This window comes from Balaenoptera acutorostrata, chromosome 12, assembly GCF_949987535.1.
Source record: "Balaenoptera acutorostrata chromosome 12, mBalAcu1.1, whole genome shotgun sequence".
NCBI classification, from domain to species: Eukaryota; Metazoa; Chordata; class Mammalia; order Artiodactyla; family Balaenopteridae; genus Balaenoptera; species Balaenoptera acutorostrata.
This window is the reverse complement of record NC_080075.1, coordinates 14,949,099-14,964,890: the sequence shown is the minus strand read 5'-3', so window position 1 is coordinate 14,964,890 and position 15,792 is coordinate 14,949,099. Positions and strand designations below refer to the sequence as shown.

Genomic DNA, 15,792 nt, shown 5'->3' with positions numbered 1-15,792 from the left:
CCCACATCCCTCCTGCATGCAGGAAGAACGGAAAGGAAAATGCTCCTACCACCTGCCACCTGGGAGTGGAACAGATGCGCTACTTCTCAGTGCCCTTGACCCTTCCATCATCCTCTCCCAGAGGTCATTATTCAATTGGTCCAGAAACCTTTGTCAGGTGAAATAGAGCCAATGAAAGGGCATTACCTTGAGGGTGGCACCACCAAGAAATCCAGAAAGAACATACTGGGATTGAATCTCGACTCCATGCCAACATCTTCCAGTCCCAGAAAAAGGTAATTCAGAAAGAATCCTGTGTTTGAAATAAACCAAAAGGATCATTTAAATCTATATGTAAGAGCATGGAAGGATGACCACAGAAATTTTACTGAGTGGAAAAAAAAAAAAAATCCCAGAACATAGGACAATATGTAGAGTAAGATTACATTTGTCTTTATAAAAACTAATGAGCAAAAAAACATTCTCTGGGTGCTGTGAGCCTACACACAGGGGAGATGATGGGTTTAAAGACGGGTGCTACAGGGATGACAGTGCTCAGCCCAGGGGCTGAGATGGGCAAGGATGGGAAACAAAAACTTTCACGTGCTTCTGGTCACCTTCCTGGATCATTAGACTCACACGCGCACGTGCACACACACACTTATTACTCTGGTATTTATAAGAACACGTATTTGAAATAAACAAACAAAAATCAAATCAAAAAATAGTTAGCCTTCTTAAGATGGGTGGGATGGGGAGGGAGGTCCAAGAGGGAGGGGATATATGTACACATATAGCTGTTTCAATTCATTGTACAGCAGAAACTAACACAACATTGTAAAGCAACTATACCCCAATTAAAAAAACAACAACAACAACAACAAAAGGAAACAAAATAAAAAACCCTCCACATAGATGCTACCAAGATCGTCTATGGATCAAAGCTGTGTTTCAAGTGTCTGGTAACCTAAAAAAAAGCTACAGAGAGAATGAATAAAACATGTCAGGGCCAACAACACTCATACTAACTTGAGTGCTATTTTTTTTCTGACATCACTTATCCCTTTAGCAAGATTTTCATTTTTAAGTGCTTGTCATTACACAGCAGTTACATTCAGTGTTCCAGCACACACTCTCAGAGGGTGGGTGATATGTGGGCTTTTCTTATAAACTCAAAGACTAATGGAAGACTTTCCTATTTGTAGGGAATTAAAATGTATGAAAATCCTAATTTAAAAAAAACAGGGCTTCCCTGGTGGCGCAGTGGCTGAGAATCTGCCTGCCAATGCAGGGGACACGGGTTCGAGCCCTGGTCTGGGAAGATCCCACATGCCACGGAGCAACTGGGCCCGTGAGCCACAACTACTGAGCCTGCGCGTCTGGAGCCTGTGCCCCGCAACGGGAGGGGCCGCGATAGTGAAAAGGCCCGCGCACCGCGATGAAGAGCGGCCCCCGCACCGCGATGAAGAGTGGCCCCCACTTGCCGCAACTAGAGAAAGCCCTCACACGAAAACTAAGAGACCCAACACAGTCATAAATAAATAAATAAATAAATAAAATAAATAAAAAAAAAAAAAAAAAAAAAAAAAAAAAAAAAACAGAGTTCATTTTTTGATTCACAGAAGGAATTCCCATAGACACCTTAAAAAAAAAAAACCCCAACTTTTATTTATGGGCATTTAAAATAAAGTGAGTTACACTGAACCTTCGAGACTTATGTCAAACTGTATTAAGCGATGCCCACCTGCAGCTGTCATTTAACAACCAGGCTCAGTTACAGTAACTGTCAAGTTCATGCCTTCCCCACATAATAAGGCATCAGCAACAATGTACCCTGAAGCCTGCCCCAAACCTACTGTTCGATTTCAGGAGACATCTACAAGAATCACAATTTTGAGAACATAAAAATAAAAAGGCAGGGTAAAGGAGTCCAGGAAAGCAAAGGGCTATTTCTTTAGGCTGGTACAGCACCTTCATTCTTCCAAAGAGCCGTGAGATGTTCTTGAGCGCTGGTGGGTGTCAAGTATCCTCGTTTTCCCACCTGAGCGTCCTCAATTCCTGGAGCCGAAGAGGGGAATCAGAGCACAGTAAGTTAATTACAGGCACTCCCTCCTTAATGGGATTTATCAATTCTTTTCCCCACCCTGCCAAGCCTGCAATCTGACCACAAAAATCAATCTCTAGGACAGCATACTCTCTGCTCTGAATTTTTCCCCCCTTAACCTAATTTCTAAAGTAATGAAAACCATGTAACTAGTGTATGAAATCTAAAAAAGTAGAGCCAAAGGAAAAAAAAAAATCACCCACGATTTCATCATGTTAACACAATTACCACTTTTATATATTCTTTTCTGGTCCTTCGGTTTATACAGTTTTAGATCATTATAATCTCAGGTGTGGATTTATTTTGTACTACTTTGCTCATTTAGTGTCATCTTGTGAGCATTTCTGCATGTTGCCCCCTATAGCTTTTGTCTCACCCTCATTTTTTTTTTTTTTAACCCAGACTGAAACCTAGTCCTTTATCTCTATTTTGTCTGTTTTCCCAAGAGATGTCACTGTTCCAGAAAATAACTTAAATATTCTTGGAGTGGAGGCAGTCTCTCTCTTCCTAGTGGGATGTCTTCTTGGCTTCTTTTCCCAAACTTGGCATCGAGACCGAGACCCAAGAACACAAGCACAGTGCCCACCCACCGCATGGGGCTGATGGGGTTGGCGAAGAGGATAACGGAGGCCAAAATGGTGAAGAACTTTCGAGTTGTGGTGATCATGGAGCAGGTCAGGGGACCAAAATACACAACTGTCATGAAGATGAAGCTCTGGCCTAGGGCACCGGTCAGGCCAATCACCATCATTTTTAATGGCTGCATGATATTCCTCTGAGAGGATGTTTCCTGAGTGACTGAACCACACTGTAATAGTTGGATATCTGAGCTGATCCCAATCTTTTTACTATTATAAGTTACACTGTGATAAATAGCTTTATGCACATGGCTTTTACCAGAAAGTTTCACAGCAGAATTATGGAGAAATGAGGATGAACATTTTTATGGGTAAATGTATATTTAATTTCTTCTTACAAATATCTTGCTGGTGTGTAAGAAGTAGATTGATTTTGGTTTCTCAGATTAAGCAAGATGACTCTGGGATACTGTTTATCAGCTATACCCGGAGTAAGACAGAAAAATCACACTTGGGGCTGCCATTCAGGAGGTGTGGCCCCAAGCACTTAGATGATTAACAAAGATAAGTAAGTAATGTGACCCTCTAGGTTCAAAACTATCAACTTCTTTTGGAATACATTCACTGAAATTAAATATTGCTTGGGAATTCCCTGGAGGTCCAGTGGTTAGGACTCTGCACTCTCACTGCTGAGGGCCCAGGTTCGATCCCTGGTCAGGGAACTAAGAACCCACAACCTGCACGGGGTGGCCAAAAAAAATTTTTTTAATTGCTCAGTATTCTTTTTTTTTTTTTTTTTTTTTTATTATTTATTTATTTATTTATTTATTTATGACTGTGTTGAGTCTTCGTTTCTGTGCGAGGGCTTTCTCCAGTTGCGGTGAGTGGGGACCACTCTTCATCGCGGTGCGCGGGCCTCTCACTGTCGCGGCCTCTCTTGTTGCGGAGCACAGGCTCCAGACGCGCAAGCTCAGTAATTGTGGCTCACGGGCCCAGTTGCTCCGTGGCATGTGGGATCTTCCCAGACCGGGGCACGAACCCGTGTCCCCTGCATTGGCAGGCAGATTCTCAACCACTGCGCCACCAGGGAAGCCCTCAGTATTCTTTTTTAATGTACTTATCAGGGCAGGAACTGTGTCTTGTCTGTGTTCCTAACACCTAACAGTATCTAGGACCCAGCAGATACTAAATTTTCACTGGCTTGAACACACATGTTCGAAATATCGTAAGATAATCTATATTTTAAAAACCCTACTCTTGGGCTTCCCTGGTGGCGCAGTGGTTGAGAATCTGCCTGCCAATGCAGGGGACACGGGTTCGGGCCCCGGTCTGGGAAGATCCCACATGCCACGGAGCAACTGGGCCCGTGAGCCACAATTACTGAGCCTGCGCGTCTGGAGCCTGTGCTCCGCAACAAGAGAGGCCGCGACAGTGAGAGGCCCGCGCACCGCGATGAAGACTGGTCCCCACTCGCCGCAACTGGAGAAAGCCCTCACACAGAAACGAAGACTCAACACAGTCATAAATAAATAAATAAAAGAACGTGAATTTCTTAAAAAACAAAAACAAAAACAAAAACAAAAAAAAACCCTACTCTTCTGCTTTTTTCCACATTTGTAAAATCCAGCTTCATTCCACCTCCAATTCTCTAGTTGGTTTCTTTACCAACTGCAGAAGACACGTCATTGAAAGTTTTTAGAGAAATCTGTAACTTGGATAACAATTAATAGATGTACCATAATTTAATTACTTCTATTAACAGGCACTGTAGTCATTTCCAATTTTAAACAACTTCATACTGTGGGCATGCCTAATTCTTAGGATAAAATCATTAAAGTGGAATTGCTCGGTCAAGATGTTACACGTCTAAAATTTTGATTCCTATAAAAGCAAAACATTTCAACCAATTAATGCAATTGAAGGAAGTGTGGGGAATGCAATGAAGAGAGGCTCTGACCTTCAGGGATAAACCACAGAGTTAGAAAGCTACGTGCGTTCAGTGGGGAGAAAAGACCCCATTAACCTAAAGAACCACTTTGCAGGCACTTCTGGAAAGAACCTCTCTCTTAGTAAACTGGCTTGATGCGCTGAGGCAGATGAGTTGCATCTGGCAGTGCTCCCCAGCCCCCGACCCAGGGCTGCCAGTGCAGAAAGTGATCCCACCACAGTTTAGTCACAGACTAAAGCAGACCGGGGTTGTTCACTCACTGGGTTTGAGTGAGAAGAGACCTGTGGGATGTCACCTCCTCACATGGACTGCACCCTTCCTAACGGGACACATTTGCAGCCTGCAAAAAATGAAATCTGGGGCTTCCCTGGTGGCGCAGTGGTTGAGAATCTGCCTGCCAATGCAGGAGACATGGGTTCGAGCCCTGGTCTGGGAAGATCCCACATGCCGCGGAGCAACTGGGCCCGTGAGCCACAATTACTGAGCCTGCGCATCTGGAGCCTGTGCTCCGCAACAAGGGAGGCCGCGATAGTGAGAGGCCCGCACACTGTGATAAAGAGTGGCCCCCGCTTGCCGCAACTAGAGAAAGCCCTCGCACAGAAACGAAGACCCAACACAGCCATAAATAAATAAATAAATAAATAAATAAATAAACCCAAAGTTTAAAAAAAAAAAAAATGAAATCCGCCTCGATGGGACCTCAGAACGGCCCTAATGTGTGTTTCGTTTAGCTCTAAGAGCTGCCGTGTCAAAAACAAATGTCGGGAAGTCAAATAACTTGGGGAAGACTAGATCACAGTGGGTGGAGCACCTCGGCTTTAAGAATTCTCATTTGAAAATGCTAGCGTTGTGGGGCTTGAGGAACACTCTGGAGTGAACGTGAATTTCACGAGCTTACAGCGCCCCTCGTGGGATCACCAGTACGTGGGGATCACTGAGGCACCGGCCTCACTGCCTGGCCCCCTTCGATACCAGGAACGTGGCCAGATCCTTGCTCCTAATGCTCACCTGCCTCCACATCACCTCCCCCTGGAGTTACTGACCTGCGTCACCCGCAGCCTCCCCCAAGAGCAGAGGCCACAAGGTCAGGTCTCCACTTTGGCACTGGACTCGGCCAGAGGCAGGGTCCTGGGCACGAGGCTGAGTGCCCAACAGGTAAATGTCTGCTAAATACTAAAAACCCAATCCAAAAACTATCGAAGACTACGGCTGACTTGTTTCTAATGCACAGAATTTTGGGTGGCACTATCATATTCTCACAGCTGCAGTGAAGATTACTTCAAAGAATGGATTTGACAAAGGCACTGAAAGGCTACCTAACTTTTAGATATTTGCCCCAAAGAAATAGTTATCCTCTAGATTTCTGACCGTCTTTGTTCTCAATCTATGAACATTTTCTAAGGTGCCCTAAGGGCTAGAGCAGCAGTTTCCAACCTTAAAAATTATTTTAAGGGCTATATATAGTGTAGAAAAATCCACCCTTGTGGTTGTTTACAGTTAACCATTAAACAGGCTTTCTAAATGCATTGTGGTATACTGGATTGGATCCTAGAACATAAAAAGGGCATTACTGGATAAACTGGTGAAATTCAAATAAAGTCTGTAGTTCAGTTAATAGTGCACCAATGTTAATTTCTTAGTTTTGACAAATGCACCATGGTCATCTGAGATGTTACGTTAGGGCAAACTGAGTAAAGAGTACACAGTAACTCTCTGTACCATGTCTGCAACCCTTCTATACGTCTAAAATTAGTCTAAAATAGAAGGTTTATTTAAAAAGTAATAATAAACACGTTTGCTGTTGCTGTGGTCTCAATGTTTGTATTCCCTCAAGTTTCATGTGTTGAAATCCTAACCCCCCAAATGCTGGTGTTGTTAGGAGGTCGGACCTTTGGGAGGTGATTAGGTCATGAAGGTGGAACTCTCCTGACTGGGACTGGTGCCCTTATGAAGAGACCCCAATAGAGCTCCCTTGCCTCCTTCCACCACGTGAGGTTACAGGGAGTAGCTGGCTGTCATTGAGGAAGTGGGCCCTTACCAGACACCGAATGTGCCAGCACCACAACCCTGGACTTCCCAGCCTCCAGAACTGTGAGAAATAAATGTCTGTTGTTTATAAACGCCACTCGGTTTATGGTACTTTTGTTACAGTGGCCCAAATGGGTAAGGCAGTTACTTAACTCCAGGCCTTGCCATAGTCCTCAGTGCAAAAGACAGATTATGCAACTCCAGGAAGAGAACTTATTTCCTTGCCTATTCTATGGTTCTTAACTCTGGAATAAGGTTTAGAGACAATATGCTACAGACTTTCGCACATGAAATTTCCTCAACTCTGGGCAAGAAGTTCTGTCGCTGCCACTATATAGAGATGGAAACCTAAGGTCCAAGAAGTGACCTTCTCTAAGCCCCTTAGAATAAGAAGCAGAGTGAGGTGTCCATCACAGGTGATGCTTTTCCTGCCCTGGTACACTGACTGTATAACAAAAAACAAATGGTCAATATCTACAGAGCACATAAGACATAGCAGGCACTGGTCTCAGTACTTCAAATGGAACACGTTATTTAATCTTCAGTTCAAAAGAAAAAACAAAAAGCACCTTTAAACAAACTTACAACTACAAAAATGAAAAAGCAGGAGTACCAAGTCTCTCAAATTTCTTCCCAGGTACCCCCATGGGCAGAGCAGAGCTACTCCAGGGATCTGAGAGGTCAGGAGCAGCCTGCAGGAGGCGCTAACAGTCTTTGGCTGCTCACAGTTTTTCTTTAAAATTCACCTACATTTTACTTCAAAATAAATCCACACTTGTTTGACAACAAAAATGGTGTGAAATATTTGCCAGGTAAATTTCTTAACTTCTTCCTCAAGAATCTTTCAGAAAACCAACCACCTGTGGCAAGAGGTGAGTCATTCAGCCTGTGAGGGGCTGCCTTGCCCTGCAGCCCAGCCGTCAGTTCTGCGCGAGAGGCCGGGGCCGGGAGCTCGCAAGGATGCCCACTGGCCCTAAGAGCCTGGACACCTGCCATCTGCTGGCCCACCACAAATGTGCAGCTGAGAAACACGTGGTGTGGAGGACCAGGGATCCCCGAGGCTCGGGACACGTCTGATGGCCACACATGAAAGACATGCCGAGGGCCTCCTAGGGCCCGGCCTGCTTACCCTGGGGCTCAGTGTCCTTCTGGTCAGCTTTCCTGTGCACCATGGCCGGATATGTGATTGTCAGTTTGCTGTTGTGCTCCTTTCGGACAACTGACCGCCCAGTTCTAGACACGAGGACAGTTTTGAGGAGAGAAAAAAAACCCGAACAATGTGAAATCTAAAATACGACACAAAAGAACATATCTATGAAACAGAAACAGTCTCACAGATATAGAGAACAGGCTTGTGGTTGCCAAGGGGAATGGCAGGTGGGGGAGGGAAGGATTGGGAGTTTGGGATTAGCAGATGCAAACTACTATATATAGAATGGGTAAACAGCACAGGGAACCATACTCAATACCCTGTGATAAACCATAGTGGAAAAATATGAAAAGGAATATATATATATGTATAACTGAATCACTTTGCTATATAGCAGAAGTTTATACAACATTGTAAATCAACTATACTTTAATAAAATTTAAAACAACAACAGAGGGGAAGGCACTCACTTGCAGTGGGGACATCGCTTAGCAGTCATGTGTGACTTCCAGAAGAAAGCGATGAGCTTGCTCCTGCTCTCACAGACATTTTTTACCTATTAAAAAAAGGCAAGGAAACTCAGAGTGCCATTCTGAAGAGAATCCAGTAGGTATTCATTTTGTGGTTTTCACCTTTTTTTGAAAAACCAGAGGAAGCCACCCCTTTCTTAAAATTTCCCACAGAACCCTAATACAGCCAAACGCTACCAATCACTGAGCGACTTCTTTCCTTAAGTTTCCTCATTCATAATATGGAAATGAGAATAATGACCACCTTACCAAGCTGTTACTAAGATAAAGACATCATGAATGCAATGGGGGAGCTTGGAATACAGCAAGGATCAATAAATGCTACTTTAATTTAAAACAAACCTGGACTTCCCTGGTGACGCAGTGGTTGGGAATCTGCCTGCCAGTGCAGGGGACACGTGTTCGAGCCCTGGTCCGGGAGGATCCCACATGCCGCAGAGCAACTAAGCCCATGCGCCACAACTGCTAAGCCTGAGCTCTAGAGCCCGCGTTCCACGACTGCTGAAGTCTGCATGCCTGGAGGCCGTGCTCCACAGCAGGAGAAGCCACCGCAATGAGAAGCCCGCGCACCGCAACGAAGAGTGGCCCTCACTCGCCGCAACTGGAGGGGGCCCACACGCAGCAACGAAGACCCAACGCAGCCAAAAATAAATAAATAAATAAATAAATAAATAAATAAATAAATAAATAATAAAACAAACCTCTCTGGGGACTTCCCTGGTGGTCCAGTGGCTAAGGTTCCGTGCTCCCAATGCAGGTGGCCCGGGTTCGATTCCTGGTTAGGAATCTAGATCCCACATGCCGCGACTAAGAGTTTGCATGCCACAACTAAGAGTCCACATGCCGCAACTAAAGATCCTCCATGCCACTACGATGATCGCGCATGCCGCAACTAAGACCCGGCGCAGCCAAATAAATACATAAATACTAAAAAAAAAAAAAGAAACCTCTCTGGATGCAGCTGCTGCCTCCCTTGAATGGACCTCAAAGTTCCGAGGGAAGGCACATCCACAGTTAAGCTACACCAGTGGTTCTGAACTGGCTGCAAATGAGAGCCACCCGGGGGGCTTTTGTACCCTCCCCTGGGGCCCTACCCTAGACCAATTAAATCAGAATCTCTGGTGTGAAACTTGGGCATGAGGTGAATCAGATCTCAAGATTAGCCCTGCAGGTTGATTACCTAGACCACTCATTCCCTGAACAAATTAACACTAACACAGGTGCGATGGGGGGGACAGGGAGGCAGCAGTCATTCAGCAGTGTTGGAAGGAGAAAGAAGAACAGGGCGTGGGCCTCATTCTCCAAGTGAGACCGTAAGCCAGAGCATAAGCCTCACCGGATGCTGTACCCAAGCCACTAATTTCACCTAACCTTCTCCTCAGTCCTGCAGGCAGGCATCAAAGATGAGGACCCGGTGGCTCAGGGATGGTTATGTAACTTACAAGGTCAGAGGCCTCACGAGAGGCAGAGCTCGGATTCAAACTTTGGGAAGCTAAAGGATACGCAAAAGACAGTGCGGAGGCAACTGTGATAATTATGCTAAAAACCGAGTGTTTGGGAAACAGAGAGACAGGATAACTCACATGTGCGCCGTGGGATCCCAGGAGGTTGTTCTGTAGGATTTTGGTTGTATATCGTTCTAACTCTTCCTGAATTTCGAAGGCAGTAGGATCAGCATTTTCTTCCAGAAACTGGAAAACAAAGAAAAAAACTGTATGATCAAAGTAAAGCAAGTGTATGGTGAGCAGCACCAGGGGGCAGCCTCTGCAAGGATGGGAGAGTTTTGTTTGAGGGGAGAGAAAGAAACCTCATGGCTGCTGCGGTGCATTTCCAAAACAGTTTGGCCACACTGCTGTTAAAAACATAAAATAAAAATAAAAATTTAGACTATTCTGCTTCCAGTAGTGGTCGGCTAGATTATTCAGACCAAACCAAAAAGTGAAAAGAACCAAGACAGGATAAAATATTTTTAAAAATGTAAAGCTCCGAAGAACTGACAGGACAGTGAGGGATAACCAAGGCCAAACTGAAGGGAAAATGGGAATTCAGGTCAAAGAGCACAGGGGCCGAGGCTGCTTTGAGGCAGGGATGCCGCACTGCACGGCTCTCGGGCAACCCTCAGGGTAGTTATGTCCCTCCGGGGAAGATGCTGACAGACTTGTGATGATCCCTGGAGCTGCACAACATGTTAGTCTGGCCTTGGAAACATTCTACAATCCAAAACTTTTGAACTTTTCATTTTGAAGGTCTTAAATGATAAAGCGGAGAGAAATGAAAGCCTAGAGTTAGTGCAAGGACAGGAATCTAACAGGATATCTTCATGCCATATCGCACCCCACAAACACAGGAGGCTGGGGACCCTAAGGGCTATGTCCTTGGGAACTAGACCAGCCCTGGAACAGAATCACCTGGCTTCCCATAGCCTGCAGTTCAGTCCAGCCTTGAACACAGACTACGATGGTCCCAGGCCACCAAGCGTATTGCAAAAGCAGTAAGAACCCTCTCTGGAGGAAGGCAGCCAGCATCCCAGACCTCAGATTATTCCTACAAAGAATTTGCTAAGTACAATGACAAACTGTCAAAAATAAGCACACAAGGAGGATAAAGAGAGGGAGTTCCTGGAGACAAGGACAATATCTTCTTTTAAAAAATTATTTATTTATTTATTTATGGCTGTGTTGGGTCTTCACTGCTGCGCACGGGCTTTCTCTAGTTGCGGCAAGCAGGGGCTACTCTTCACTGCGGTGCGTGGGCTTTTCATTGAGGTGGCTTCTCTTGTTGCGGAGCACAGGCTCTAGGCGTGAGGGCTTCAGTAGTGGTGGCACACGGGCTCTAGAGCGCAGGCTCAGTAGTTGTGGCGCACAGGCTTAGTTGCTCCGTGGCATGTGGGATCTTCCCGGACCAGGGCTCGAACCCATGTCTCCTGCACTGGCAGGCAGATTCTTAACCACTCAGCCACCAGGGAAGTCCTTTAATTATTCTTATGGCTTCATGTTTTCACACCTAGCTATTTGTACTCAGTCACAAGACTTAAAGCTCAAGCATTCTGGTGACTATTCTTAGGGGCCACACACAAATAGCTCTTGTACCCACCACTCTGGCTTGCCTGATTGCCATGACAGCCACTACCCACTTACCCTGTACAGAACTCTCTCCAGCTCGTACACTGCTTGTAGGGCCCCGACTTCCAGAACTCTCAGCTGGCAGAGCAGCAGGTGAATCACAGCCCGGGGGCAAGTCAGCATGTGACAGTTTAAACAGGAACCCCGGAGCAGCAGGTAGAGTTTCTGAAGAGAGGGAATAAAAGAGACAGGATATTAGAAAGTGACGTAGCAGTCAAAGTGATTTTCAATGTAATACATACTTACGATTTTTGTTTTTATGTTGTCAGTTTACTCCTTTAAGAATTCCACTTCACCCTATGTACCTGGAAAGCCCTTCTTCACCTTAAGAACTTGATAAATATTCCTCTATATTTTCTCTTATGATTTCATTTTAATCCATTAATACTAGAAATTTACTTTGGGTCTGAGGTCGGAAACTACCTTTATTTTATTTAAATACTAAATTTAGTACTCATTTAAATACTGAAAACTTTTTTTTTAAATATTTATTTATTTAGGCTACACCAGGTCTTAGTGGCAGGTGGGATCTTCACTGCTTCATGTTTAGTTGCAGCATGTGGGATCTAGTTCCTCGACCAGGGTTCAAACCAGGGCCCCCTGCATTGGGAATGCGGAGTCTTACCCACTGGACCACCAGGGAAGTCCTAAATACTGAAAACTTTTAATTAAAATGTTTCATTTAAAATAATGTTTCAAATGTTTAGTATTTAAGACAATTCTCTTCCCCTAATACGATTAACAGACAAAAATCATGTCCACGTACACTATCATCTGTGTTGCTTAAAACAAATCCCGGAGGCTGGGTTAACTGACTTAAGAAGCTGAAAGTGTTGAAGTAGGACTGCACAGTAACTTCATTCTCAGCTCAGTGCTGGGCCTTCTGGAGCTCTGCTCTTCCTGCCACTAAGCAAGAGCCCACAAATCCACCTGAAGGGCCCAGGGAGGCCTGGGGAAATCCAAAGTCCTCTATTGCCAGGGAAGCCCCACCCACATTTCTGAAAGACATAAAGCCCTTAGAACAAAAGGTCTAGGGATGGATCTGAACGCTTTCCCCTCTGTGTAAACAGAATCCAGCTGTGGCTCTTCTCAATGGGAATCAAACTCAAGTTCCTTTAGGCAGGGCTAGAGGCCAAGTTGAATGTACTGGATTTCGCTCCTCAAGGTTTTAAATCGCCAAGTAAACAGCACTTTCACTCAAAGTGTCGGGAGCTGACCTCCTGAGACACCTGCCCTGGGGAGAGGGGTGGCACTCACAAATCCCACCCGCGCCCTGAGACCCACGCGGCCAGGGTGGCCCAGGCCAGAACGTACCTCGAAGAGGAGAGGGTTGTACACAGTGAGCGGGAGCTCGATGTGTCCCAGGTGCCCGGAGCAGTTGCTGAAGTCCTGCACGCAGGTGGAGCACACCTCTTTGGAGTCTGCGGGGCCCAGAGCCAGATCGTACAGGCCGTTCACCGACGGGTTCCCCAGGCTATCTAGGTACCGAGGGTTTGTAATGGACTTAACGCTTAATTTCCTAGGGAGATAAAAAAGACCAGGTGAGACAAGGTTACCCAACTTCTAGGACATTTCCTCTTCGGCACTTACAAAGGGATGATTTTTTTTTTAATAAATTTATTTATTTATTTATTGATGGCTGTGTTGGGTCTTCGTTTCTGTGCGAGGGCTTTCTCTAGTTGCGGCGAGCGGGGGCCACCCTTCATCGCGGTGCGCGGGCCTCTCACTGTCGCGGCCTCTCTTGTTGCGGAGCACAGGCTCCAGACGCGCAGGCTCAGCAGCTGTGGCTCATGGGCTTAGTTGCTCCGCGGCATGTGGGATCTTCCCAGACCAGGGCTCGAACCCGTGTCTCCTGCATTGGCAGGCAGATTCTTAACCACTGCCCCACCAGGGAAGCCCCAAAGGGATGATTTAATGTTTGTGTCTTCAGACGTGCTGACGGCTCCAGAGGGCAGACTCGGTGTCTGCCTTGCTCCCCACTGCAGCTCAGCACTTAGCCCAGAGCCTGCACTCAACAGGTGCTCAATGAATACGTGCTGAACGAAGAGCAGTGAGTGGTAACATCTTTAAAACCCAGATTTAGTGCAAATCTTGCGCTAACCGAACACACTGGCCGACTTTATACAAAGAAGTACGGACTTAACACGCCAAACGCATCATAAGCGGCATTTAGTCTAACTTGAACCCTATGAGATGGGCATCACTATATGCGTTTTTCAGAGGAGGAAACAGGCTCAGAGTGGTTAGTGATTTAATTCAGGTGACAAAGCCCAGAATGGTGGGGCTGTGGTGAGATATGGACCAGACCTAACCCCAAACCCACAGAGTTCAACAAAGGGAATAATCCCAGTACGTAGGAACAGTGAATTGAGAAAAGTTAAACATAAATATGCAAACTTTTGAGAAGTATAACCTGCTTTACTAAAGGTTTCATTGCAGTATTTTATGTTTGGTTGAAAGCGGGCTCCCATAGGACACCTAACTACTTTTACCAAAATTATGTTCATGCCAAGTTTGCTCTTAAACTTTATTTTTTTGTAAATTAGAAAATAAAGATAATGAAATCCAAATCTCACAATGCAGAGAAAACCACTGTTAACAGACTTCTTTCTATGGATACATTCTTAAAAACGGTAACTGGGATCATTTGCTATTTCTAGCATTGCCTTTGTCATTTTCATTATGCATTAAGTGTTTTCAGGTCACTAAAAATTCTTTGGAAAGACTGGGTAATTAAGAATTACCCAATCTTTCATTATATGTCAATTAATATAATTCATTTAGCCAAACTCCACTATAAGTAAGCTCATGCCACCTATCTGCATAAAGATTTTTGCATAGCATAATTCAAACTTTTAACTATTTCCTAAAAATATAATTAGTTCCTTGGTGGAGGGAAATCCTTGAATCAAAGGGGGCGAACTGTTTTGTTTTGTTTTCTGGCCTCCCATGAGGCTTGCAGGATCTTAGTTCCCCGACCAGGAATTGAACCCGGGGCCCCTGCAGTGGAAGCTTGGAGTCCTAACCACTGGACCTCCAGGGAAGTCCCAGGGCGAACTGCTTTGAAGCTCTTGATATATTCTGCCATCTTGCATTCCAGAAAAGATGGGCTAACAGTAAGTAGATTGCCTGTCTGTCCTAACCAGCACTGAGTCTTAGCACTTAAAAACTTTCCAAATTTAAGGTGAAAAAATGCTACCCACTGTGACGTTAAATTTTTTTTTTTAACAGAAATTATGATATATCTTTTTTTTTTAATTTTTAAAAAGTTTTTATTGGAGTATAGTTGCTTTACAATGTTGCATTAGTTTCTGCTGTACAGCAAAGTGAATCAGCATCCCACCCACCCCCTTCCTTGTCACATTAATTAATCTTTTTATTATGTTTTGTTTTAAAGGCCATTTTGGTCCTTTACTTAATTAAAAAAATAAAATTTAACTCATTTTTAAGTTAAAATCTTAACTTTTTTATTATTGTCTACATGAGCTCCTTACATATGAGGACATTAACCTTTTTTGGTGGCAAATACTTTCCTAGCTTGTGATGTCTTTTGTCATTTTTCACAGGCGAAAGTTTATAAATTCTTTAAACAGCTTTGTTGAGCTGTAACTCACGTACCATACAACTCGTCCATTTGAAGTATACACTCGGTGTTTTTTAGTGTATCCACAGAGTTGTGCAACCATCACCACAATATCATTTTCGTCCCCAGTAAAGGAAACCCTAGCAGTCACTCTCCATCCGCCTCTACCTCCCTCACAGTCCTATGCAATGACTAATCTACTTTTTGCCTCCAGAGACTTGTCCATCTGGACATTTCACATAAATGAAGTCATATGCTATGTGCTCTCTTATAGCAGGCTTCTTTTACCTCGCATGTTTTCAAGGTTCATCCATGTTGTAGCCTGTATCTGTATTTCATTTTTTTATAGCCAAAAAATATTCCATTGCATGGATACACCATATTTTATTGGGTTAGTTTTACATTTTGGCTACTATAAATAATGCTGACAGGAACATTTACATACAAGTTTTTTTGTTTTTATTTTGTTTAAATTACAAATGCATTGGAAATTTCCTGGGTACTCTTCTTTTTTTTTTTTTTGAATTAATTAATTAATTAATTAATTTTAATTTTTGTCTGCGTTGGGTCTTCGTTGCTGCGCGCAAGCTTCCTCTAGTTGCGGTGAGCAGGGGCTACTCTTCTTTGCAGTGTGCGGGCTTACTGCGGTGGCTTCTCTTGTTGCGGAGCACGGGCTCTAGGCGCGCGGGCTTCAGTAGATGTGGCATGTAGGCTCAGCAGTTACGGCACGCCGGCTCTAGAGCGCAGGCTCAGTAGTTGTGGCGCACGGG

At 44.5% G+C, this 15,792-nt stretch overlaps 1 protein-coding gene and 1 non-coding gene across 4 annotated transcripts in view; one reads left to right on the top strand and one right to left on the bottom strand.

Moving 5' to 3' along the window:
- The window catches only part of POLR1A (RNA polymerase I subunit A), a 78,171-nt gene that overhangs the window by 58,417 nt on the left and 3,962 nt on the right, over nt 1–15,792 (bottom strand). The window contains exons 2-8 of one of the 3 annotated variants that reach the window (XM_007175333.2): nt 12,754–12,958; nt 11,455–11,604; nt 9,901–10,008; nt 8,258–8,343; nt 7,767–7,870; nt 1,951–2,037; nt 187–292 (exon numbers count right to left, since the gene is read on the bottom strand). In XM_007175333.2, the coding sequence (XP_007175395.2) occupies nt 187–292; nt 1,951–2,037; nt 7,767–7,870; nt 8,258–8,343; nt 9,901–10,008; nt 11,455–11,604; nt 12,754–12,958 (846 nt within the window). Of the gene's footprint in view, nt 1–186; nt 293–1,950; nt 2,046–7,766; nt 7,871–8,257; nt 8,344–9,018; nt 9,067–9,900; nt 10,009–11,454; nt 11,605–12,753; nt 12,959–15,792 lie in introns of those variants that run through there. The other 2 variants (XM_057558411.1, XM_057558412.1) reach the window with 2 other exon arrangements.
- TRNAE-CUC (transfer RNA glutamic acid (anticodon CUC)) lies at nt 3,311–3,383 on the top strand. The gene has a single exon. It is a non-coding gene; the product is annotated as a tRNA-Glu (tRNA).